The 24,874-nt window shown below is 44.9% G+C and overlaps 1 protein-coding gene across 1 annotated transcript; it reads right to left on the minus strand.

The window, feature by feature from the left end:
* Positions 1 to 14,462: 14,462 nt before the first annotated feature.
* CRHBP (corticotropin releasing hormone binding protein) lies at positions 14,463 to 22,844 on the minus strand. The gene is made up of 7 exons (XM_009578024.1): positions 22,693 to 22,844; positions 22,175 to 22,268; positions 21,373 to 21,530; positions 19,071 to 19,281; positions 17,590 to 17,738; positions 16,106 to 16,223; positions 14,463 to 14,620 (listed from the first exon to the last, which is right to left on the minus strand). Exons 1-7 carry the CDS (start codon positions 22,771 to 22,773, stop codon positions 14,463 to 14,465), a joined length of 969 nt encoding a protein of 322 aa, XP_009576319.1. The 5' UTR covers positions 22,774 to 22,844.
* Positions 22,845 to 24,874: the final 2,030 nt, after the last annotated feature.

Consider the following 24,874-nt stretch of genomic DNA (forward strand, 5'->3'; position numbering starts at 1 on the left):
GTTTCTTTTCTATGTCTGCGCTAGAATTATTATAACGGTGTTTTCTGGTACTCGATTAGTGACGCAGTAGCTTTAAAATGTGGCTTTTAACTACAGTGATGCTATACTATAATCTAATTGAAAATGTTTTAATTCAGACCTGAATTGTGTTGGCTTTTTAACTCCACCTCTGACTAAAATAATTAATACAATAAATGGGCACTGAAATATCATGCACAGCCAATTTAGAAGTAAAGAATTTTAAATTGAAAAAAATTAGAGCTAATTGGACATGAAATATCTTTCAGCCATTTGAAGTAACAGTTCAGATGCACTAAATACCAACCCCCTTCCTTCTCCTGAGCGCAAAAAGCATTTGTTTCTTTTAAAGATCAAAATGTCATGAATGTGCCTTTCAACCACATTTGTTAAGAAACTCACTGAGAGGTGATTAGAAAGAAACTCAAATTTTAAATGTTCTTCATTGTTTACACTGGTCATTGTATGGGCTTGGAGAGCATTCACCCCAATTCAGTAAGAGAAACAGTTATTTCCATGACTCACAAGCAGTTAAATAAATACGGAGTGTTTAGGTACTAATCTGAGGTTTTCTTGCCCCTTAAAATAAAAACATATTCATAGCTTAAAAAAACACTTTGGTCATAGCTCTAGTCATAACGGAGTAGTAGTAATTGCATTCAGGAACTCAAAATGTTGGCACAGCAGTCAGCTGTCTGTGGTCTTGTATCCCAGGCTTTGTCTTCACCAGGTACTGGACAAGACACAATGAAGTCTTTCAGAAAGGTAAATTAGCCTGACATGATCACCTTCTTTGAAAGTTAGGTAAGATTTAGGGGTTTGAGTAGAGACCTCTACCAGCTTTGTAACTGAAAATAATTGCTATTAACGAACAGCTTGCTTATGAAAGACACAAAACACTTCTCATTCCCATTGCCTATTCTGCCAATGCAGCAAAAGGCATCTGAAATGTCAAGGATTGGTTTCATTTAATGAGCATTTGTATGTATTCATCAGTTGAGAGATTTAGTAAGGAGCAGTCTCTTGTTGGCCACTCCCTGGAGTGGCAGTATGGGTGATACTGGGCGTTTTTGGAGGAAAGATTAGGGAGGCAGCTGATGCATCCTTTTGACTGTGAAGCCTGAGACAAGGCAAACATGCAAAGACTGCGAGAGGAAAGAACAGCAAAGACAGAAATCCCAGCTCTGTAAGTGACAAGTCTCTTACTCTCAGCTTCATTGCAAGCAAAATCCAGATGTAAAACACGTAACCCTATTAGACTTTCTGTGGTCTTACAAGCTCATATGGAGCTTTTAAGGTCATCCATCCTATGGGCTTCTGGGTCACAGGCTCCCAGCTGACTGGCAAAAGATACAGACTAGGGCATGCTCAGAAAAAAAAAAAAAAAAGACACGATAAAGAAAGAAGATCTGTGAGGAGGAGGGCAACTCACGTCTCTCTCTCACCCTGTTGAGGACACAGCTGCCTCCACAAGAGCTGGCAGCATCTTGCTGACCACAGTGGGCAGTTCTGGGTGGCTTCATTTGGTCACTGAGGCCACGCAGGTCTGGGAGCCCCCAGGCTGGAGCAGGCCACCTGGGTCTCCAGACCTTGGGGCCCAGTGACTTTTCCAGAGCGTACCAGTTACCTCACCACCACATTTTACATACATGCCTCAGCCACTGCAGCATCCTCAGCAAGGCTGGTATAAAGGGGACAGCAGAGAAGGGACAGAGTGGAGGTAGCACCTCTCATTGACCTCAGCTGGATGAGGTCTTTCAGCCACATATTTGTTTTCTGTTTTACTACTGGGGATGTTAGTTTGGCCTGCAATCATAACATGGTTTTACAGCTCCCAAAGGTGGTGTCTGAAGGACATCTGAGGGTACAAATCCTGCTGGAGACTGATTTTTGGCAGAGTAGACTAGTCCAATGCAGGCTGGTCCATGCTGCCTGGGGCAACAAGTCCCTGGAAGAAACTGTCCTCTGAAACATGCCCAAGTTTCGTGCTAAAGAGATCTGCTCTAGAACAGAGGCCAGCAACAGGGTCAACAATTGCCCAGTGTGGATGGCAGGTGGATCATCAGCTCTCTTTGGTCGCTGGCACTCTCTTATTAAATGATATAAATACTTCAAGTGAATCCCAAAGTCAACATCCAGGATAAATCTATGCCATTCTATTCACATATCCTCCTGCTTTATGCACTGAATTTCCTAAAAACGGAAAATGTCTTCTCTGTGTTTTGCCCACCAAGGAATAGCTGTATTTCAGCATACAGTTTTGGCCCATAGATTTTCCCATTTTGCAGTTACCTTATTTGGTGGATGTGAACTCAGGCTTTGGCTTGGATTAATTCTACATTGTCTATCTGAAACAATCTATTAAAAATAAAGTCCTGTACCATTGGACTCCAGTTCCTACATACATCTTAAAGTACTAGCTCCTTCCACTTTATCCATGTATCAGCAAAAATAAATGGACTGAAAAACCTAATACCGCTACAGCTAAAAGATGATCTCACTTTGTATCCCTGAGCTCATTCTCTTTAAGTCAGCTTGGAGGGAAGAAGGGGGGAGATTTTGGACCCTTGCCAGGGTCCCTATTAAAGACCAATTTATTTTTCATTATTTAACAGACAATGTTGAAAATACAAATACCAGTGGGATAAAAAAAGTTTTATGTAAGTAGCAGTGGGAAACTCTGTGGTAACCAGAGGTGGGACTAATCTCTTAACAGAGAGGTGTGAGTAATAGCAGCTGAGTCAGACGGAGCGAGGTCCCGGGTGCTGAGTATGTCTGTGAAGAGCTGAATGTTTCTGCTCCTGTGACAGTGGTCACTACAGGCAGGCAGGACCTACGTGAGCAGTGAATCCTTTGTGCGCTGGAACCTATGAGGACGATAAGGGCTAATAAAGGCAATTTGGAGAAGACAAGACAAGTGAAAGGACTGCTTGAATTTCTAATGAAAACTGACCAAGTGGCTTTTTAGCTATCTGTGTAATTAGAATTATCACAGAGCAATGTATTACTGGGGTTAAAAATACTCCATGGCAGTCCTGCAAAAAAGAAAAAGAATCATTAATATGCGTTTATTTTAAAAAGCCAGATAATCTGTTCAAGAGTGCCATTAATCCAGAAACAACATTAGCTAGAAGAAGAGACTTATTTCCAATGCTCAATTAAGATTGTACCACTTGATAGCTCTTGTTAAAGGCGTGCAACATCAAGACAGAATTAATAAGCCATTTCTCAGTGGAGCCATTTGCCTTATGGTATCTGCAGCTTGCAGCTTCAAGTTGCTCCTTGTTTCTCCAGCCTTCCCGAGAAGGCCACATAAATAGAGGATGAGAGGCATGTCGATTCTGAATCTTTTTCCTAGGTATTAATACCGAAGAAAACAAAACAGATGGACAGCTAATGCCCAGACTGTGCTTTGAGGCTTGCAAAGGGAAGTCATCTCATTTAACATATTCCATTTACAACCTTCTGTCTCATGGGCTGTCCCTGGAAAGCAAAGGTTACCCTGTGTGTGATCCCAAAGCACTGTCAGATCGTTAATTAGCTGTGGTTCCCTGTTCTTCCCAACAAACCGGGGAGGGCTCAGGCTGTTCCGGTGACTTGCCACTGCTGGCAAGGGGAGAGCATGTTTCCACCCTCTCCCAGCCTCAGCTGCCTGTGCCTGCCCCCGACTTGCAGTGGCTCACCGGGTCCTTTGCTGAGCTGAATAATCTCCCTGGCTCGGCAGTGGACTGATGTGACAGGTTAGCCGGGCAAGTGGCACAGAGGAGGGTCAGAGAAGGCAGAAGGAGGAAGAGGAGGCAGAGGAGGAGAGGAGTGTTGTGACTCCAGCCTCAGTCACTAGCACCCTCTCTGACAGCTCAACAGAGCAGTCAAAACCTACTCGTCTCCTGGCTTCTTTTATTTTTAGAGGAGAAGGAAACAGCTTTAGACCCTCCCGCCCCCCTGTCTCCACCATCATGAGGGGATGATGATGAGATGCACAAAACTCACCTGCCGGCCTCAGTTGCTGGTGTGTTTGTGTAGGCTCCTAGCACCTCACCTTGGGTGGTTTGGGGTCTCTGTGCTCCCGGGCAGAGTCCCAGCGCTCGCCTGCCTTCATACAGCTCCCGAGGCTTACCCGATCTCAGGGGAGAAAAAGCAAAAGGGTGAAAATAAACCATGCTACAGATTCCAGTCAGATGTTCCCTTTTAAACACAGACTTGACAAATAATGCTTTATCAGTATCAATGCACATCAGTGACCACATTGTTCGGTCTTGCATTTGGGAGTGCTTTCCAATTAAAAGCAAATCGCTGAAAGAGACTTTCAAATTGTTTTCATTGAAGAAGAAGAAATGAAGGGAAGCTACTTGAGATCTGACAATAGCTGAAGTGATTTGTAAGCATGAAGCACACAAGATAACATTTAATTAACAGCAGCAAAAATAGAACATCACTTTGAATTTACGTAAGTTCTCTTGTTCTATGTATGCGCAATGCCCTTTCTTAGTGTCTCTTCTCAGAAAACTGTATTAACCCTCCATTCCTATAGATGATATACCAGTCACAGAGGGGGTAGCATTTCCTGTCCCTTTTTTGGAGATTTCAATACTCACTTGTAGGGTTTGACCCAGGCAGTATTTTCCAAAAATTTCAATCTGGAATCATTTTCCTTGAAGCAGTGAAAGTGACTGTTTGTGTAGGAGAAATAACAAATAAATTCTTATATTTATTATGGCTGTGCAGAAGCTTACTTATCAACTGCTGCCTGAATTTGAAACATCTCTGTGACTTAATCAAGTAATATCTCCAGTGCATGTGGAGAAACTAGGACACCTGCAACGCAGGTGACGATCCTGGGTCCCCTGGCCAGCAGAGCCAAACAGAGAGGTTTTTGGTGCCATTCACCTGATCCATTTTGGATGCCTGCTTCAGCAAAACCTGATCTGCAGTTCCTGGACACCGCTTCTCCCTGCAGACCAGTGAGAGGGTCCTGACACTGTGGATGGCTCCAATTATACACATCACAGAATCACAGAATCATTAAGGTTGGAAAAGACCTCTAAGATCATCGAGTCCAACCGTCAACCCAACACCACCATGCCCACTAAACCATGTCCCTAAGCGCCACTTCTACACGTCTTTTAAATACTTCCAGGGATGGTGACTCTACCACTTCCCTGGGCAGCCTGTTCCAAGGCCTGACCACTCTTCCAGTAAAGAAATTTTTCCTAATGTCCAATCTAAATCTCTAAACCTCCCTCTCGTGCTATCGCTAATTACTTGGGAGAAGAGACCAACACTCACCTCGCTACAACCTCCTTTCAGGTAGTTGTAGAGCGCGATGAGGTCTCCCCTCAGCCTCCTCTTCTCCAGGCTAAACAGTCCCAGTTCCCTCAGCCGCTCCTCATAAGACTTGTGCTCCAGGCCCTTCACCAGCTTCATTGCCCTTCTCTGGACACGCTCCAGCACCTCAATGTCCTTCTTGTAGTGAGGGGCACAAAACTGATCATTCAGTGAGACTGATCTTGAGAAGGTCTTGGCTTAGAGCACATCTCCCAGCCCCAGATCACTCCAGTGGTCACTACAGATGGGAAACCCCTTCCCACAGCCTATGCTCAGCACATGGTGTGACAGTATCGCTGTTTGCATCCAGTTCCCATCCTGCATCAGGTTGCCAATGTTGAGATGCCACTGAAATGGTCCTTATGTTTGCACCAGAACCTCCTCCAACCCCTCTGGCAGGCTGCCTCTTCCTTCATGTTGAAGCTGGGCAAGTTGACTCTCCCCAGGCACACCATTGCTGCCCATCTGCTTTGAGACTCTGTGATGCTAGGCTGATGCCAGGATGGCAGCTGCCTGGTGGGATCCGTGGTGTTGGCCAGGGTCCATTTCACTGGTGCCCCAGCCCCCTTGTGATGGAGAGGGTGTTTTAGACCTAGGAAACAACTGGAGGGACCGGATAATGCTGAGCAGCCGGATTGTGGCCTCTCTGTCCATGGGGTACTCCAGCCTTCACTGGCCAAGGCCCTGAGCAACTTGGTGCAACTATGAAGCAAGCTCCCAGATGTTCTGCCGAGGTCCTCTCCAACCAGAACAATTATGTGAGGCTGGGGACCGCAGTGAGCACACAGCTGTTGTCCATGGGGCCAGACCCCCCACAAGGGTCCCAGCAAGGGGCTGGCATTTGCACCTGACCCCATCTCACTGAAGGTAAAGGCTCCCCTTTCTCTTAAATGAAGAACCAGGATTTCTCTGTGGCTGTGATTCTCTCTTCCCCTGCTCCACCATGAACCTTCCCACTAGTGTCCCCTGCTGATGTTCTGCTGGAGTTTGAAAACCAGTATGCAATCTGCACACAGCGTGCGCTGTGCCCACTAGGTCAGGCTGCTCCTCTCTCGCTTTTATGACAAACACACGCTATTTAGCTGTGGTGTCTGCTTTTGTTTTTTTGGTGAAGTTACCCCGCTTTTAGTTTTACTCCAGTTTTGAGTTTTGCAAGCTTACTGCATCCTATACTGCACCTCTGTGAATTAGAAAACATCGAAGAAACAATATCCAAATATGAAAAATAGCAGTAATAATAGTAATAGTAAGTTATATAGGAATTAGTAGTTAATCCAGTAGTCAACAATAACTAATCATGCATAGCAATTAATCAATTCTACAAGAAACATGAGCGTATGTATGATCTGTGTGCGTGATCTTATTATCCAGAGTTAAGCAGTGCTGCAGTTTTTGTGACAATTCTTTTGAAGTCAGTGGGAGAACTGCTGGCTTTTCAATAATGGGGTCTTCTGCATCTGTGTAGTAATATAATCGTACCCCTGGGTTATGATGAACCAGCCTGGCCTTTTCCAATTGATTTTCCTTTTGCATTTGATGCAATACAGGCTCCAAAGTCTTGACTTTGATGTGTCCTCTGTAAAGTATGCAAATACACACCTGCCAGAACTTTCCCCTCCTGCTTCGCTTTTCCCTGCTCAGACAGTTAGAACAACTGTCCAAAAAAGCAAAGATGTGGGAACAAACTCTGATGGATCACATTCCTGAATTAAGCTGGTGTGGTATAAGAACAAGCCAAAACCACTGGGGCAAATCCCCCAGGATTGAATCTAGCCCATTCTTCATTTTAGATTGGATCATCTAAACAGCATTTCCACTGCATCCTCAGCTCCTCAGAAAATTGTACCATCCACTGACTGTAGAGATGAACAGCTCAGATGGGCTGAGACCAAGCAGGTTTCTTATTTTTGTAATCCTCATTATCTGTGTTCAAACCAACCAAATTACGATAGTAAACACACATCAATTTCCATGTTTTGTGAAGAATCTATTTCTGACATAAAAAAAATTATATTCAGACAGGTAGGGCTGATACTGCTGTAGTGACAAATGGATCAGCCAAAACCAATCTTCTTCCAAAGATAGCTACAAGTTTTAATGTAATGAGATAATAAATGTGTGCATCAGCTGCATTAAGAATGGACTCTATTATGCGGGGATGGCTCTGTAAAGATTCCCAGATTTACTTCTTCTCTGCCTCTTATTTTGAGGATCCAGCTCTTCCTGCCTCCAAGCTGGTCTTTTCTAGTTTTCTTCATCTCCCCTACTTAAAGGAACCCAATGTACTTTAACAGGAGTCTTTTTTCACCAGTAATGTTGCTTCTTCTCAAAGCTTCAGCTCAACCCAGGAGCTTGCAGCAGCGTGAAGACACAGGATCTTTTGTACGGTAAGAAACTGCCTACACATTCCCAAAGGTGAGGCTGCAGCTTGACTGATTAAACCTCATTTGGTTACCTCTTCACTTGGGACACTTCATTTTGGCTTCCAATTAATTGTTGTATCTGGCAGGACTGAAGGAGAATTTACTGTAACTCTAATTAGATTATGGCAGATTATGTATTATCAATCTCCTTTGCCTCGCAAAAGAGCCAGATTTCCAAACCAAAATATTTTTAAGAGAAACCAGAAACCTGGGGCTGTGTTCAGACCTCCTCCAAGAGGTGCCCAGTTTAAAGCTTAGTTTACTACAGCACCTAAATTTGAGGGGGATTGAAACCAAGAGCTACTTAGACATGTTGCTCATTTTGTCATATCTTGTAGTATCCTCAGAGAAGCTACAACAAAAATGCTTTGAACCTGCTTGTTGTGTTGTCTGCTGGACGTAGTCCTTGGGCCCACAAAACTCATCAGAAGAGTATCTTTCCCGTGCAAATACAGACTTCCTGATTCAAAAGCTTGTGAAACCTTTCCAGAGAGGTTAGGTTTTAATTGTTTCCCCACACACCCAGCTCCACACTGAAGGGCTTTTTGGGATCTGCAAAATCCATGTCCAGCTACTTCTGATGTCGGTAGGTGCCTGGTTTGGCTTGCAGTTGGTGGCAGCTGCAGGTTGTGGAGCTGCATGTTTCCAGCTCCAGTTGGGCCAGGCACCTCTTGCGACTTACCACCACCAGAAGTGGTTTGAGACTGGGGGCAGCAAGGTAGGGTCAGCTGAGACTCTCAGCAAGTTCCCCCATCAGCCTAATGGAAGGTCTGACATCTGAAGAAGATGTCAACAAGATGACATCTGAACAAGATGTCAGAAGGAGTCATCATCACCCAGCTTTTGTGTCTGAGTTCAGCCAGCTCTACTGTGCTGGAGTTATTCGCCAATATCTGTCAGTTAATTAAAGCTGAGTTTTCCAAAGACAGAATAATTGTTCTTCAGACAAATTATTATGATCTTTTATCACCTGCTGTTGTGATGATTCTGTAATTTTTATTTTTGTTGTGTGATAAATACTCAATCATACCCTTTACTATTGCCTCAGATTGTTTTAATAACTGAGCTTTGCATAATGTTTTATTTAAATATATGCCAGTTGCCTGCCTATAGCTGCCCATGTCCGAGGCATGTGCAGTGGCCAATGGGCCCTGATGGCCAGAACAGATGATAGGGCAGCTTCTGCTGCTCTCATGCACAAAAAAAGAGCCCTCTCCAAGCACCTCTTCACCACCAGCAATGGGAAGTGTCCCAGGGGCTCAGCCTGGACGTCTCCCATGGGAGAGGAGCCGAGATGGCCCTAGCTTGACAAGAGTTTGCTCAGACTCACCAGGTGCCCTGGAGAGCAGGAGGCTGTAGCGCAATAGTCTCCTGCCATGGGCCTCCAGGAGCCTGGGCAAGGCAGAGCCAGGGATGTGACAGGGAAAGTGCCTGTGAGCTTGAAGGCCAGAAGATATTTCTTTTCCAGTGCTGGGGTCTCAGCTCCTGGCAGGAGGTGGTGCTGCTGAGCACCATGCTGCTTTGGGAACCACCAGCCCCGGGTGGGACTGTGCGTGGTGGGACATCTGTGAGCAATGTGTCCTGCACGAAACAGGAATTACATGCTTGACCTGAAGGACATGCCTGGGTCCTTCAAAATGCTGTGTGAGTCCCAATGAGGGGCACTGAGTACCAGTGTATAGACAAAAGGCAAATTTTGATTATAAAACTGCTTGCTGTTCTGTTGAGGGGCAAAGTTATAAAAAAACTATTAGTCAACACTGTAATTGATGGTTTGATGGTAATTTGCAGCAGCACGGTACCATGAATATCAATTTTATTCAAAAGAACAGATAATGAAAACTTTTCATTTTGTAGTGACTCACGTGTAATACACTGCATTTCCTTTAATAGGAAATGATGTGCATACAAAATCCATAGTTGCTATGATTAGTTGTTGCTGATCTTTAAAGATAAGAAGCAAAGTGGGGGAAAAAAGTGAAAACTGTGTCAATTTATCAACAAGAAAGTTACTTAGATACCAGAAGTAATGAGGCTCTGAATAAAAATGACTATAATGAATCACTTCCTTGAAGTATAATTTAGCTTGTGTTTAGAACTGAGTAAGTACAGCTTTGAGGTCCTAAGAAGTGTGCATTTCATGAAGGCAAGTGAAATTTCTTTAAGCTCTTAAGAATTAGTTTGGTCCTTGATATACAGTTGGTGCTGCATGTATTCCCGTGCAGAATAACGGAGTTCAGAGCCTTTTACACCCTATGTGCACAAAACAATGTCATCCCCGCAGGTAGCATAAAATCCACTTGGAGTGTGAAGCCAGTGCAGTGTGATGGCCCTGGAGATGTTAAATTTGCAGCAGTGGATATTCAGTGGGAAGCAGGTTATATGATCAAGCACCTAATGTGTTCTGCAAAGCTGCTTTCCTTATTATTCAGCCTCCGGAAGACTCCTTCCTAACTATTGATCAAAACTCCAACACAAAGAAGGCAGGGCACAATTTCGTAGAATCAATATTAGCAGAGCAGATATTTAGAAGATGTTTTAAAAGTCATTTAGACCACCATTTTCAGAAAGACCACACTTGTCTTTGTCTGAGTGCTTATTTTCATTGTCAGTTGTGAAAGATAAAAATCAACATTAGTTTAGCAGAACAAGTCTAACTTAAAAAATCATTGCATATCATTATGGGGAGTTGCACATTACTGCCAAGAAGTCTGTGATTTTTTGTCATTGCTTTAAGAACAAATAATCTAATTTTGGGGACAGACAGTGACCTCACAAAAGAAGAAATCATTGTGACATCTCACTATTGTCAGTCTTTCTAAGTTACGATTGTTCTGCTGAGTTTTTACCTCCGAAGGCAGCAATTCTAACTTTAATAAAACATTTCTACTGCACTTTTGCTTATTGAAAATAATCCTTAATTCGTGAACAGTTCTTTTGCTCTTAAAAAGATTGAACAAGTCTGTATCTATTCCTGTATCAAGACCTATTTTACACGGCTCTTGGCACATGCTCTGTGTTGGTTGCTCTGTGTCCTGTAACAATGTTCCCCTTTCCATTGCCAGAAAACTCTTGACAAACATTATTTCAGATGATTGATTCTGTCAAATGCCCAGGGGCACTTCTACAGGGACAGGTGCTCTAGCTTTTTTCCCACTACCTCCGGAGTACTTCCATCTTCTCTTCTGGGTAATTTCAACAACTAAGACTTACCACTCTCCAATAAATCTCAGCAATTGTTATTAATTTATTTCATTTATACCTGGTAAAGATGGAAATAACTTTTAAGCTGAAGATTTATGGCATGGTCTTTAAGTAGAAGACTTTTAATCATTAAGTCTTAATTAAGGTGGGAAATTCCCACCTCTGGGCAACTCACTACATTATTTTTTCTGAACAGCCACCCTAGATTTCATGTTAGTACAGAAATGCAGGAGTTGATTCATGTCCTGTATCCCTCTGTCTTCCAGGGTTGAGATTCCAGTAAGAACTGCTGTTTTTTTCCCCACAAACGACAATTTTTAACCCTAGGTTCCTTTGTGGTGCTGAAGGGTTTTTTAGTCGTTGCTTGAGTGTTGGCTGACCCATCAGTCCAAGTTCAGTGGTTTTCCTTCCAAATCTAGCATGGTGTTTCTATGCTGTGTAGTGCTGTTGTGGTATCATGCCACCTTTTACATCACTTCTTAGGGGAAAGTCAATAGTGATGACGAATCAAAAAGATTAAGACAAGTGGTTCATTCTCAGACATGCACTAAGCCTATCACTCACATCTTCTCCTGACAATTTTGTAGGTTTTAACATTTAATTGTGAGTTTTGGTGATTTTGCCTACAATGACAGATGTCAGGATGTCTAAATCCTGGACGTACAATTTCTTCTCAAAACCAACATTTGCATACAGTGCCTCTTCAAAGACTTTTGTTCCATTTTTATTGTTAGGAGCTTGATTTTTTTTTTTAGTTCTTAGGAGGCTTTCCAGGTCTTGTAAGCCTCCAGGCTACAACCTTTTAAATTGATAAGTTCTTTTCTTGCTTCTTTCAACAGATATTCATGTTATTCACATATTTCTTATCCTGCTCTCTTTTTTTTCCTTTTACAAACTTTCAGTTGCTTTTTTTTTTCCTTGCAGTGCTTTTGTTGCCTTGTCTTTTCTTTTCATTCAGGAGGATACTTATTTCCTTGCTTCTCCAGAACTAAACCCTGGAGGATTTGTGACTTTTGACATCTGTGAACTGACTTCTTGTGACTGAAGTTCTGCAACTCCTGAAATGACGAGGGCCTCCATAAATACAGGTACACAGATTGAAGAGACTGTTGATTTTCCGCCTGAGCTTAAAGCACAGACGAAAGAATGGCTAGCTGGCTGGGGTCTGTTTTTTTCCAAGACAGCCAACAGAGTGGAGTGATGTGATTGATGGTTCTGCCTAAATTTGTGTTGATTAAAAGGAGTAGGTGAAGTGACAACCAGTTCTGGGAAAACCACCATGTATTCGAGTATTACGCATGGAGCAATAGCAATAGATGATGCTGTCCTATGCAGTGTTGTTTTTCATTCTCCTCCATCTATAACAAGTTTTCTTAGTAATAGAGTCCACTTCTGTATAATATGGAAGGAGAAATCCCAAATCTCTGGACATTAAGTATCTTTTCTGGTGTTGGTGTTATGGAGGTATTTAAGTCATGTTAGGATTGAAAAAAAAAAGTACCACATAAAGCTGAAAGGTGGGAAATCCCACTGTGAAACTGCACTAAGCAAGAGAGTTTCTCTTCATTGGTGATCTAGTCCTGAGCCGTTGGACCTGAAATCTGTTGATGTTTCAACTCCTCCTGTGTTTCTTAGTGACCAAGGAGCACCATTTTAAAGACCTCTCCCTCTCCCCAGTTTGAAGGTAGTCATGTGGATAGGTATGGTCTGATATGGGAGCCCACGAGCTTGTTCCCAAACTGCCCAGCCCAGAAACCTGACCTGGTTCACCGAAGGGTGCCCGGCAAAGGCTGGTGGGGCTGGACATGATTAGGGCTCCAGAAAGGATGAGCTGAAGGGGATGTTAGGGGACAGAGATTCTCCGTCACTGCAAGTTCCCTCAGGAAAAAAGCTATGTCATTGAGCCCGGATTTTTTTTCCCTGATTCGATATCTCTGGTGCTGGATGGCCATGCCAGCACCACCAGCACTGCACTGGGGGCCCAGGAAGCCCATGGTGGGTTGCATGGGCCCAGAGCAGGGATGTGCTGGCCAAGGAGCCCCCACTCAGAGCCCTGAGCCAGGGCTGCTCCATGCCTCGGGGTAACCAGCAGTAGTTTTGCCTGATATATTTTTTTTAACAAAGCAAAACGTTCCCACAATCCCCACTTCTTCCATAAACACAGTCCTGCAGGGCTTCGCCCGAGTCTGACCAGGCTACCAAACACATCCCTCTCTTCATGAGTCAGTCACCAAAACTCAGCTCCCAAAACCCTACAGAGGGAGAGTCTGACGCATCCTGTAGTTTTCACCTGCTTCAGTCGGGGGGGATTAACTTCAGAGCTGCTGAATACTCAAGACACTTGATTTTTGGTGACTGACTGTGAGATTAAGAGCCAGAAATCTGTGTGGAAGATCTCAGGCATGCAGATGGATTAATCAGTGTTGATCGTTAATTGAACGTCTGAGGAGTAACAGTTTGCTTTCATTATTGCCAGGTAGCACTCCCAGAAAACATACGAACCAGTCCATCTGCCTTTCTCCGAGCTAGGACACAGCTCTGGTCGGCTGCTGCACTATGCTTCCTAGAGCCCTCCAGGCTTACATTCTTCTTCTGGGACACCAACAGTCTGGAAAAAATTAACCTACATTTGTATATCCCTGCCTCCAGAGGACAGCAGGACACCTGACCAAAAACCTTAAACAGGGAAGGTGCCAGTAAGTGTACGGCTGCAATATATTCCATGTGAAGGTGTATGCAACATTGGCAAACCAAATTTCTGCCCATAATGTTACTTTAATAGTCCACAGTTTTACAGCAACATATGTTCAAAATTATCATTTCCAGAAAACTGCACAAGACTTCGGAAGTTTAACCAGAATGTTAAAAGAGCTCTTCAGAAAAATACAACATAATAACATTTTGCCAACTCTTTGAATGTATTTATTCATGTTTGGATTTGTGTAAGGAAGTTTCCATGCTATAAATTTTTATTAAAAACATGTCATTAGAAATAAATTATAGTTATAAACAAACCAGTAGTTTTTACACACACTGATGTTGGGTTTCCTCTTACAAAACTGGAAGTGTATTCCACCATCTAATTTTTTTGTTTATACCTGATATAAAAGGATAAAGTTCCTGCATGAAGTTTACACTTGCTGTTTATACTTATTATTCGTATGTCCTCAGACTAGATACACAGAGAGTTTGTGTCTGTTTTCCTAATAATATTTATATGGGAAACACAACCATCTGTTCTTACTATTGATTTTCGATGTGGTAAATGAGCTTAAATACTGCAGAAAAAATATAATGATAATAACAAAGATTAATATATTGGTTGTCTTTTCCTGCTTGCTCATAGGAATGACTGATTTTTATGAAAAAAGACATATGCTTGTACCAAACAAAGGCTCGATAATACCAGCTGGTTAAAGGAAAAATACATGTTTTTTTAATTCACCAGAGCCTTATTTTCATTAGCTACATGAAAATGTGTGGCCTGGTTTCTCAGATACTAGGAAAGCAGAATTCCTCAATGCTGTTCTCCTTTCTGTTTTCTGTTTCCTGTAGATCGAGTTGATGATACTCGAATGTCACACGGTTGATGTGTTTGCCACTGGACACCATTCGCAGCACAGTATTGTCACAGCCAATCTTCATTTGGGCTAGTTAGGGAAAAGAGAATTAGAGGAGATACAAAGATACACTTATATGAGAGTGAAGGAAAAGAGATATATAGTGTTGGGAATTACAAAGCACTGATACGTACAATTTTGGAAACAAAGCAGGTTTGTGTGTAGTAAAGACCAGCCAGTGGTTGTATTGCTGACCAAATACCTTCTTTTGTATTTGTTAGTTTTACTTTACAATGGGGTGGGTATTCAATCAAGTGTTGTAACCGTTACTCATGCAAATGCCACTCAATTCCCAGTCTCACGTATGTATAGGTAGACATGACGCAGAGGTCTGTACATGTTTGCATTTGGGAAGGTACGCTACTGTTAGATACCATAAGCGATGGGTAAGGGTAATGGCACCCTATCCTGGAGATATCCAAAATTAAAAATATTGAGATGTTTCGTGTTAGAGGGATGAGTGCTTTTGTGCATAAGGAGGTTCTTCACAGTAACAAAGGCATGTGAGAGTCCCACCAAGACAAACCCAAATGGCAATGCCGAGCATATGGACTCACTCTGGGGGAAATCAAGCATATGACTAACCACTGCTTTAGATGAGCCATTTGAGCAGGGGGTTTGGCAAAGCCTGTTTCATCTGGGGAACTCGGAGCACCTTCCTCACTGGAGAAGAAATCTGGTGGGTCATTAGAAGAGCGGGGGCTGCTGAGATGGGATTTCCCTTCCTTCACACCTCGTCACAGTGCTAGTATTCACTCAGCGCCAGCGCTTGCCAGTTAAAAGCTTTAAACTGTTCCCGGACCATTAAGTTGTGGTGTGATGAAAAGCAAGGGAAACCACAGGGGCCAAGTGCCCGGCACGTTCCTGCTCTCCAACCCTGTGGAACTGCCACTTCTCTGGTGCACCCGTTCGTACTCCCGAGGTACAAGATATGTGCCACAGGGACCTGTCTGTCACATCACTGCAACACTTCGTACTCTGCTGTATTCAATATTAGGGAAACTGGGAATTCTTATTTTTATGGGGAGAAAGAGGTCACCGACCTGGCATGATAATGAAACAGGTTCAGAGCTCCTCCGGGGTACAAAGCAGAGAGTGGGAGCCCTGAGGCTTTTGGGGGTATGTGTACTCCTGCAGCAGAAGAGGAGGCTTTGGAAACACTCAGTAAGTGAGAAGAAACTCCTTAACAGAAAATGTAACCACTCTGCCTTCATTTGTTATTAATTTCCAGGCTCATTTATCTGTTGACACTCTAATAATCATATGTGTCATAGGACAAGCATTTTAAAAATATGTGTAATTTAACCTTGTTATAATGATTACTGCAGGGGCAAGTGAAGTGGGTGTGCTGTATCACACAGCCCAGCTGCAGGCTCGAGTAGCTTTAGCTCTCATGTTCTGCTACATGTGAAGTTCACCAGTCTAGCAGGAAATCTGGGTTTGGAGGGGCTCTGCACGACTCCCTCTGATTAATTATTTTATCAGGTGGAGGTAAGTGGAAAAAGGAGTTCTTACCAGACCCGTGAAAAGAGTGGCAGAGATCAGCTAGAGGAAACATCTTGGATGGGTCTAAGCTCGTTCCTCCTAGCAGCTCTACAAAGTCTCCCACTCCTGCACAGCCTGCTGATGGTTTCTAAAAAGGCAGACATTAAGTGTTATTTATAATTTATCTTCAAAAGGTAGCAGTTGTCTAGACATGGTTGCAGCCAACAGTAGGTTTTAGAAGTCCTCTGTGCTCAAACCTGAGTGAAATCAGGCTGTTCTCATCCTGAGCAGCGCTACTTCAATTTGACATTAGTCAGTTAATTTCCTTAAAGGAGTCCAAAGAAAGACCTAAGTAGGCTCTGAAAATTGCTGACAAGTAATTAAGGTGTTGATTCAACTGCTCTTAGTGCAGATAAGCAATCTGATTCTGGATGTTTCGACATGTGAACAAATTAATACAGGCACGGGCTGCATGCGTGCCCACGCTCAGCTGGCAGGCAGGAACTTAAGTTCCACTATACAATACTTATTCCTAAGCAATAAGTGTTGCTAAAATGCTCTATTCTGGCAAAGTTTAATTAAAGTAGGAATTAACTAAAAGAGTAGTTTTATATGACGACAATGGCTCAAGGTGTTGACCCACAAGTGTTCTTTTCCTGAAAATTAATGCTGTTTGCCAAAAAAATCTGGCACTGACACCTTGTGCACCTTTGGGCTGTCACCCATATGCTGCTATTTAAGTGCCTGATTTCTTTATCATCCTCCTGCTGTTGTCCCTCTCTGTCCACTGCTGAATAAGTCAACTCACTTGACCGTCTCTCAAAGCCTGGTTTGCTCAGACACTGGCAGTCCCCATGAAGGACCTAGGCTGCCAGTCTCTCACTGGCAGCACAAAACAAACTTTCTTGCTCCTATCCTTCTGGATATTTTGAAATCTGCACCTCTTTAGACCTCCCAGGCACAGGGTGCCATCAACAGGTCTTGTCCTCTCCTGCCTGGTCGTCACCAAGCACCGAATGCTGTGGTCAAACCGTGCTGTGCATCAGAGTAGATGGAGTAGAGGATGCTCAGCATGCCAAGCAGGGAATCAGTTGTGAGCATGTTTGTATTTTCTCCATGCTAATACCTCACTATCTAACTCGTGTCTCCTTTCTCTGTTCAGAGTGTTTGCTGCTTTCATTAGTTTAAATACAGACAGACAGCTCTCTGGGAAAGCACTCCTTTCTTTCTAATGAAATTCTTACCCTTTGTTATGGCAAGCAATATTTACATGCATTAACGGTACTTTGCATAATTTGATTGCCTCTGCAACATTACAGAGATAATAGCGACAGAGACAGACCCAGCTCTCATCTCTGGGGGGAAACCAGAGTCCTCAGCATGTGCGCACATGGCCCGGAGCGCACATGCCTTAGCAGCCAGTGCCACAGGCTATCCCCGCTTCACCCCATTCCCTCTCCCATGCCCAGGAAAACTGCACATGGTAGTAATTTCTTAGGAAACAAACAACTCACCTTTAAAAAGAGGCCATTTAAATGTCCCAGGATAAGATCAGATATTTTTATCACCACTGGGTAGATTATGGAGAAGCTGCAGTTTCTGTGCTGGTGAGGAATGACCATGGTGAACCTTCCTGAGGGAGTCTGAGAGATGACATTGCAAGCTGGGGCACGGGAGAACGTACAAGAGTTACTTGTGCAGTCATCACTGCATGTAGCAAAATGATGTACTTTCAGTACTAACAAAGAACAGATGATTTAATTACTGAGAGTTACAACCAAATGCCGAAAAATATGCATATGGCATTTTCTGGGGTTCTTGCATGGCATTTGTTCCCTAAAAATTCCCAACCCATTGCTTACCATGTAGCATGAGGTCTGGCAGAACTTGAGGGTGAAGCGGTCAATGGGAGAGTTCACACCCCAAATCCATACACCAGGGGCTCGTGTTGTCGGGGGCTCGTACTGTTTGCCAGTTTGAAGGAGGCTAAATATGGATGCAGAGCTTTTGTTTAGCTTTGGCTGGTTATCACCTGATATTGCCAGCAAACCCCTAAGTCATATCCTGCTCCTCATAACTGGAGTTCCTTACCCTGCAAAACATCTCATTGAAACTAGAGTGGCTACATGTTTAAACTTAAGTTTAAACTTAAGAGTTCAAACTTAAGAGTTCAGATAAGGGAGTAGCTTATGACCTGCGTGTGCAGCCCAAGGGATCCTCCTCGCAGACCTGGAAGCCTGCAGTTGCATCAGCAGGCCAGTGAAGGACACAAGCCACCTCCAGCAGCTGCACACAATAATCACATCCACGGGCATGAAGCCACACAAGCGTGGAGACCCAGCTTCCAGGCTTGTGTCTGAGCAACTCGGAGTAAGGACAGGGCAGACGTGCTGTCATCTTCATCCTTTGCATGGTGAGGCAGATAAATCAGACTGGCCTGAACAATAATTGTTTAATGTCCTGTCCCCTCTTGGAAAAATGGGGCAAGTGACCATTATTTGCGCCTTTGCCAGCTCCAGGCTTAGGGAAATAACTTGCAAATAGATCCTTGAGATCATGTATCACTCCTAACTGTCACATAACTATTCAATACACTGGTTTTGCTGTTGAACTTTTTCAAATATTTTTTCCTCATTGTTCACCCAGATCTAGAAATTGCTGAGATTCAATTAATACTATTTGTTCTAGCCAAATGTGTTGGAACATGACAATATTAGATTGGAAGAGATCTTCTTTGAAAGAAAGAGCCTTCTGGTCCTGAATATTGAAGCCATGCCTAAGTTATCTCTTACACTTCACTTACTTTTTTTTTCTTGAGACACACACTAAGCCCGAATCAAATCCTCAGGCGTGCAGGTGTGCGTGCCTCCACTGACGTGACTGAAGCCGTGTCAGTGAGATAACGCCAGCGAGAGAATTCAATGCAAACCAACACGTTCATTTTGCTCCCTGCCCCAAACACAAGCCCATTTGACGGTATAAAAGGCAGACTTACGAAAGAGGTTGGCGTTTTTCTTGACTGTGACGGTAAATCCATTGCCTGGCTGGTGAATCCTGAAGAAGATCATTGCCACGTTCTGCGATGACCTGATGCTCCTCTGAATATTGCCACTTTCACAAAAGTCTACGTATCTTTGGGAAGTGGGGAGGGGATGGTCCAAGGAACTGGGAAATTTCTCTCCTTTGAGTATCCAGCCATCAAATACCTACAGGGGGTTCAATAATTGAAAACAAGGTTTTTGCTTATCGCTCTGTTAGCAGAGAACAGAAACATGAAGTATTACAGACGCTGTTTTATTTTGACACCAGATGGCCTGTTCAAAGCCACCAATTAAAAACAAAATTCTTTGTAATTATCCATTTCCTAGCATTTAACAAATTATTCAAGCTTCAATCCATATTTAGGAAAAGGATACATTTAAATTTTAATGTTGTCTTTATTTCCTTCAAGTGACAATTCTGGTGACCTTTTCTTGAGGGAAGCAGCTCTTGTTACTCCTGCATCATCACATTTGCTTTTTTTTTTTTTTCCTTACTATTGCAATTTCATTGTTATGAAGAGAAGTTTTTGACCAGCTTGATTTGGAAGCCACATGAAATATAAATCACCCTCTCAAACTCTAGGCATTAAGTCCATTGATCTGGCCTGTGATTTTCCACCATCCATGTTTTGCAGCTTGTCATTAATTGGCCCCGAGGCCTTCCAGAGGTATTGGAATACAATAAAGCTTCGGGGAAGAATTATTGGCAGAGGTATTGCTCTCTGCTGCCTCTGTTCTTTCAGCTCGTCCTAACCACTAGAAAGCGGAACAAATGCTGCCTACTTGGCTGAACCTTAAGCAGCAACCTCTATAAATCTTTCCTTCACAACAAAAAGAGCAACAATTTGCCCTCGCTGTCTTCAAGGAAATGTGTCAGAACTAGAAATCTATATTAATGCTAGCATAGCTGCACAGTTGCCTGCCTGGCTGTTTCAATTCCCTCCTAGCCGCTCTTACCCGGTAATTCCTTCTACGCTCCAGTCAACTCTTCGAAAATCCAAGGACCTCGTCCTGCCATCACTTCAGTGGGCAATCCTAATATGAGCGTGTGTGGGACTTCCTCATGGAAAAGCTGCAGGATCAGTCTCTGGATTTGCCAGAGCTGTAAATTTTCTGAAGTAATGATAGGTGCTTAAATTACCCCAGGGAAAAGCTGCCTGTATAAATACAAAAGTATAATGCAGAAGCTGGGGACCCCATGATCAAAGGAAGGAAACCTCTATAAAGCCTTAAAGATCTCTTGGCATTCTTCTAGCCTCCATAACTGGCTGTGAGTCGAGGTGCAAAATCCTTGGACCCACAAGAGGCTGAAATCAGCCTCCCTGTAGCAACAGGGGAGAGATCCCAGCCAGGGGTATGGGATGGAGGGACAGGATTCCCCAGGGTAAAGCAAGCAGGGGGACAGCATCTTTCCAAGACAGGTTGACAAGGAAAGGGCTGAAGGGCAGCTTTCCTCCTCCTCCTCCTCCTCCCTGGAGCTCAGCTCACCAGCAGGCAGGACGGGGTCTGTGCTGTGCATGGCCACCACAGAGCAAAGGGCAGAATGCAAGGTGAGGGGAGTAGCCAGGGGCTGTCGAGCCTCCCCTTCTCTCCTGAACTGAGTTCAGATCTTGGTCAACGGTTCTGCCTGCCAGCAAAATACGCTGGTAAAGTTTTTTGATACTGGAATATAAACAGCTCTGAGTCATGAACCTCTTTCTGTTCACAGCCAACGTCCTGAAAAGCTCTAGCGGGGGCATTTGAAAGAAAGCCTGCAACGATCCACTCATTAATAAGCTGATGCTAAGTGACCTGCGAGCGGAGGTCCTGGAGCAGTAACAGCCATTCAGAGAGCTGTATCATTAACTGCAGGGCTCGTGTGATTCATGGTGCAAGGAGAAAACACTCCTAACAGGGCTGAGGGGCTCAGCTCTTACTGACCAAACTTTTTTGGTCCCCCAGGTGTGGACACTGAGAAGACGTGCTCCTGGAAAAGTTTAGAAGAGCTGGTGCTGCAGTTTGGAAAGGGATCCTCAGGCTACATCCAGCTTTGCTTTAGGGGGGGAGACGATGAGGGGGGACGTACCCAAAGTACCTCAGGGAGTAGGAACAGCCATTCCAGAGATGGCTGCTTTGTGAAAGTCTGTTCTGCACACACAAACACACACATGCTCGTGCACACACGTGTTCGCCTGGCCCTTCCACACACAGCAAATGTCTCACGTGTCAGATGAGAGCAGGGAAGGGGTAGCGCAGCACGACTTGCCAGCTTCTTACCTTCAGCAAATCACCCCCTTGGCAGTTAATGTTTACAAAGTCATAATCTATCGTGATGAGCTCCTCAGGCTCCCCGATGAAGAAGGTCGCGCAGTGCAGCTGCGGTTGCTCTGCAGTGAAGGTGAACTGCCCCTCTATGCTCAGCATGTCGATGCACCCTGGAGAAACAGAGAGACGGGGCTGCTGCCTCAGCCTGCTGGGGAGGGAGACCCAGCACCAGCTCCCGCAGCACGGGGAAAGGGGGAGCAAGGAGAGACCCCCATGCTGAGACCCGGCTGGCAGTGAGGAGAGGGAGACCCAGCTGAAGCAATTAGGAGCCTGCTGAGCATCGGAAGATGAATAATAACTTGCAGGTGTAAGCACAAGTGTGCAATGGGGGGGTGCAGGAGGGGGATGACATGTCGAAGCATCTCTGAGCAGAAAACTCTGTGTGTATGTGCACAAGCGCACAAACCCCCCATTCCTTCAGATTTGTCTCTAACCACAGCTTTTCCACCTGCCCCATCCCCTGAAGATATGACCCTGCTCAGGGACACGGGTGGACGATCCCTGTCCTCCTCCCCTTATTGGGGACCCTCAACTCTGAGTCCCAACCTCTTTTCAGAGCCCCGTTTCAATCCCTCTGCTTCAACCACAGTTTTTCTGAGATTTTAGCACTTTGTCCTTCTTCTCCCCCCTCTTGCAAAAAGTGCCTGCAGCTCTGTCATTCCCAAATAGCCCCTTTCCCCTCCCTGAGCCCCAAGCTCCCCCCAGGACTCTCCCACCCACTGATGGTCCCCTCCAGAGCACCAAAGAAACTCACGGAGCGACCGCCGATAGATCTGCCCTGCGGACAACTCTCGCTTCAGATCTTCACTGAGGAGTAGGAAGGGCTCATCTTCGCCAGCATCCCTCACCTGGTGAAGGAAAGAGGGCAAGAAGAGGCTGGGGCAAAGTGAAATGCAGCCCCCTCCCTGCACCTCTCAAGAACAGGTACCAGCAGATTAAATCCCTCCTCCAGGAATGGAGCAGCTGTAGAAGAGCTCAGTCAGAAAGCTGCCAACTTGCAATAGAGGGGAACAAACCTGGCACCTAAGAGGTAAGCTCAACAGCTCAGTGCACAGCAAGTCTCTTAAATCCTCAGCAAAAGTGCAATTTTGAGAAAAGGGAGGATAAACAAATGGGGGGTGGTGGTGGGATCAGACATAGGTTTAATGCAGGAGGAGTGGGAATAGGAGGGGAGAGACGAGAAAGCATGATGCTCGAAAGCTGGGAGTACAAGTTAGAAGACAGCAGCTAAAAGCATAGCAAGGCACTTTAGTCGTCAGCCCCGTTGCTCACCTCTAGGTATCTGGTTTCCCCCTTGGAGGCTGCCAGGAAGATGAGAATGAAGTGGCATTGAAACTGGAAAGCAGACGGCATGCTGACACCTCCTCTGGCAGCCCTCCCTCTCTCCCCGCGGCCAAGTTTCTCCCAGTCTGCGCCGGTAGGCAGGAGCCGCTGGGGTATCTTGGAGAGACTCTTTTTATAGAGCTGTTGGGAGGGGAGGCACTTGGTCCCCGTACTGATAGGGTAACCCATGGTAACTGAATTCCTCTTGCAGTGACACAGTATGTGGGCATGACAAAGGTCCAAATCACAGCCACAAATTTCCAAGCCGGTCGAACTCCCCTCGCTGGCAGATGTCTTTTCTACTTATCTGTCTGGTGGAGCTGAAAAGCTCTGGGGAGGAGAGCGGGTCCCTGTGCAGCCGGGGCACTCACGCAGTGTGTTTATTTCCAGTTATTCCAAAGTGAGGAACAAGGAGCATCCCCCCCCTCCTCCTCTTCTCCTGCTTTCCAGTCCCGGGGCATTTTGGACCTGCAGGGCTCCCTGCCTTCCTCCTGCTGCTCCATGACATGCAGCTGTCTGCATCCCCTTTGCCAGGTGCTTCCCATCAGCCAGGCCTGGGTGGGCGTCCCTGCATCCCAGCCAGGCTTGTAGCCTGGGGCCAGCATCCCCCGGGGCTGGGGGACCCACTGGCTTCCAGGTCCTGTGTCTGCAGCTGGGGCATAAGGGCTCTGCAGCAAGTACACAGGCAAAACCAGACAGCTCTCCCCACCAGACGCGGATTTGTACAGAAATCAGGAAAACTCAGGGTTCCCAAGGGCGTATTTCCCACAGAACAGCTGATACTGCTCCAGCCCTGATCCTCAAGGGAAACCTGAGAAAGACCTTCAAAAGATGAACCGGGGAATGAAAATTCACAACTCTGCAGAGTACTAAAAATCAGGACCTGAGCAGAGATATTAGTTTTAGGGTATAGTCTTGTTTTCCCCTGACCTGGGATGAACCATCAATACCCTGCAGACAATAACTACCATTTCCCTATCTCAGGCTTCTTGCTAATGTCTCATTCTGCTCTATGCTTCCCTGCCAAATTGTCACTTTGGTTCAGCAAAACTTAGAAATAATATGATCTGGACTTGCAAAGCTTTAAGTTTGCTGCTTCTGATTTCATTGTTAGGGCTTGTGGACAGAAACATTTGCTTGCTGTTTCACCCAACTTGTTGGTTGAACAACAAATAAATAAATCTTATTCTGTCTATACACCTATGGCTCTGACCTTATTATGCTGTAATTCTTATTCTTATGGTTTACTTTACTGTAAACTATAATATTGCTCCATATCTACATGGCAATTCTGTGAATTTGCCATATCTCTTTGGGATTCAAGAACATAAAAATGTTCTTGAAATGGAAAACATTATTTTTGAACTTTGACATCAATTGCATTCAATGAATGCTATTCAATTGCCCATGAATAGCTGAGGTCTGGGCTAGCATAACATTCGCTGGTGAGGGTACCCAGACAAGCAGGTAGCCCCAGGGGCTGGAGGACATCCTGGCAGATGAGGTGTGGGGGACTGTCCTTCTCCAACGAACAAGGTGGTGGTGGGGAGGATAGAAGCCACCTCCACATCTGTGCAATTTCTTACTCACACGGGCCCTATGGAGGCTTTGCATTTCCCATGCAACATCTGCAGGAGTTTGCTTTGAGTGTTACAAATATTCTGTGTAACGTTAGTGCAAAAGCTAAACTCAGACACCCCTTGCTGTGGATGTGCAGCTTGGTTTTAACAGAGGCGCTAAAGCAACCTGTCATCTACTCTGCGTCATCTTCCGCGTTGCATTTTGGCTCTGGGCTCAGCAGGAGCCGATGAAGCATGATGACATCCTGCCCAGCCTCATCACAAAGCCTCCCAGAGGCTGGGATAATTCTCTGTGTCCCCAAACACAGGGCTAGCCTCAGCCCCCAAACTCTTATATGCTTCCCTTTGTGCAGCTCTAATACCTGTGGAAGGCAAGTATTTGGGATGGGGATAGGGAACCACATGCAGAGAGGTGCAGCTGCTGCTGCTGTCAAGGGCTCTGCCCTTCAGTGCCTCCACACCTGACTCAGGTGGAGCCTGGGCAGATAGACCCCCAAAGGGGACCAGTCGCAGGGGAAGGAGGGGGCTCATCTCCCAGCCCTGCATCCCGA

Source organism: Fulmarus glacialis, unplaced genomic scaffold, assembly GCF_000690835.1.
Source record: "Fulmarus glacialis isolate BGI_N327 unplaced genomic scaffold, ASM69083v1 scaffold28685, whole genome shotgun sequence".
In the NCBI taxonomy this organism is placed as follows: Eukaryota; Metazoa; Chordata; class Aves; order Procellariiformes; family Procellariidae; genus Fulmarus; species Fulmarus glacialis.

Coding starts and splice junctions, on each gene's coding strand:
- CRHBP (XM_009578024.1), bottom strand. CDS start 22,773: ATGCCGTCTGCTTTCCAGTTTCAATGCCACTTCATTCTCATCTTCCTG. Junction 19,282..21,372: donor AAGGGGGTGATTTGCTGAAG/GTAAGAAGCTGG, acceptor AACCCCCTGTAG/GTATTTGATGGCTGGATACT. Junction 17,739..19,070: donor GAAAAACGCCAACCTCTTTC/GTAAGTCTGCCT, acceptor CCCGTGCCCCAG/CTTGCAATGTCATCTCTCAG.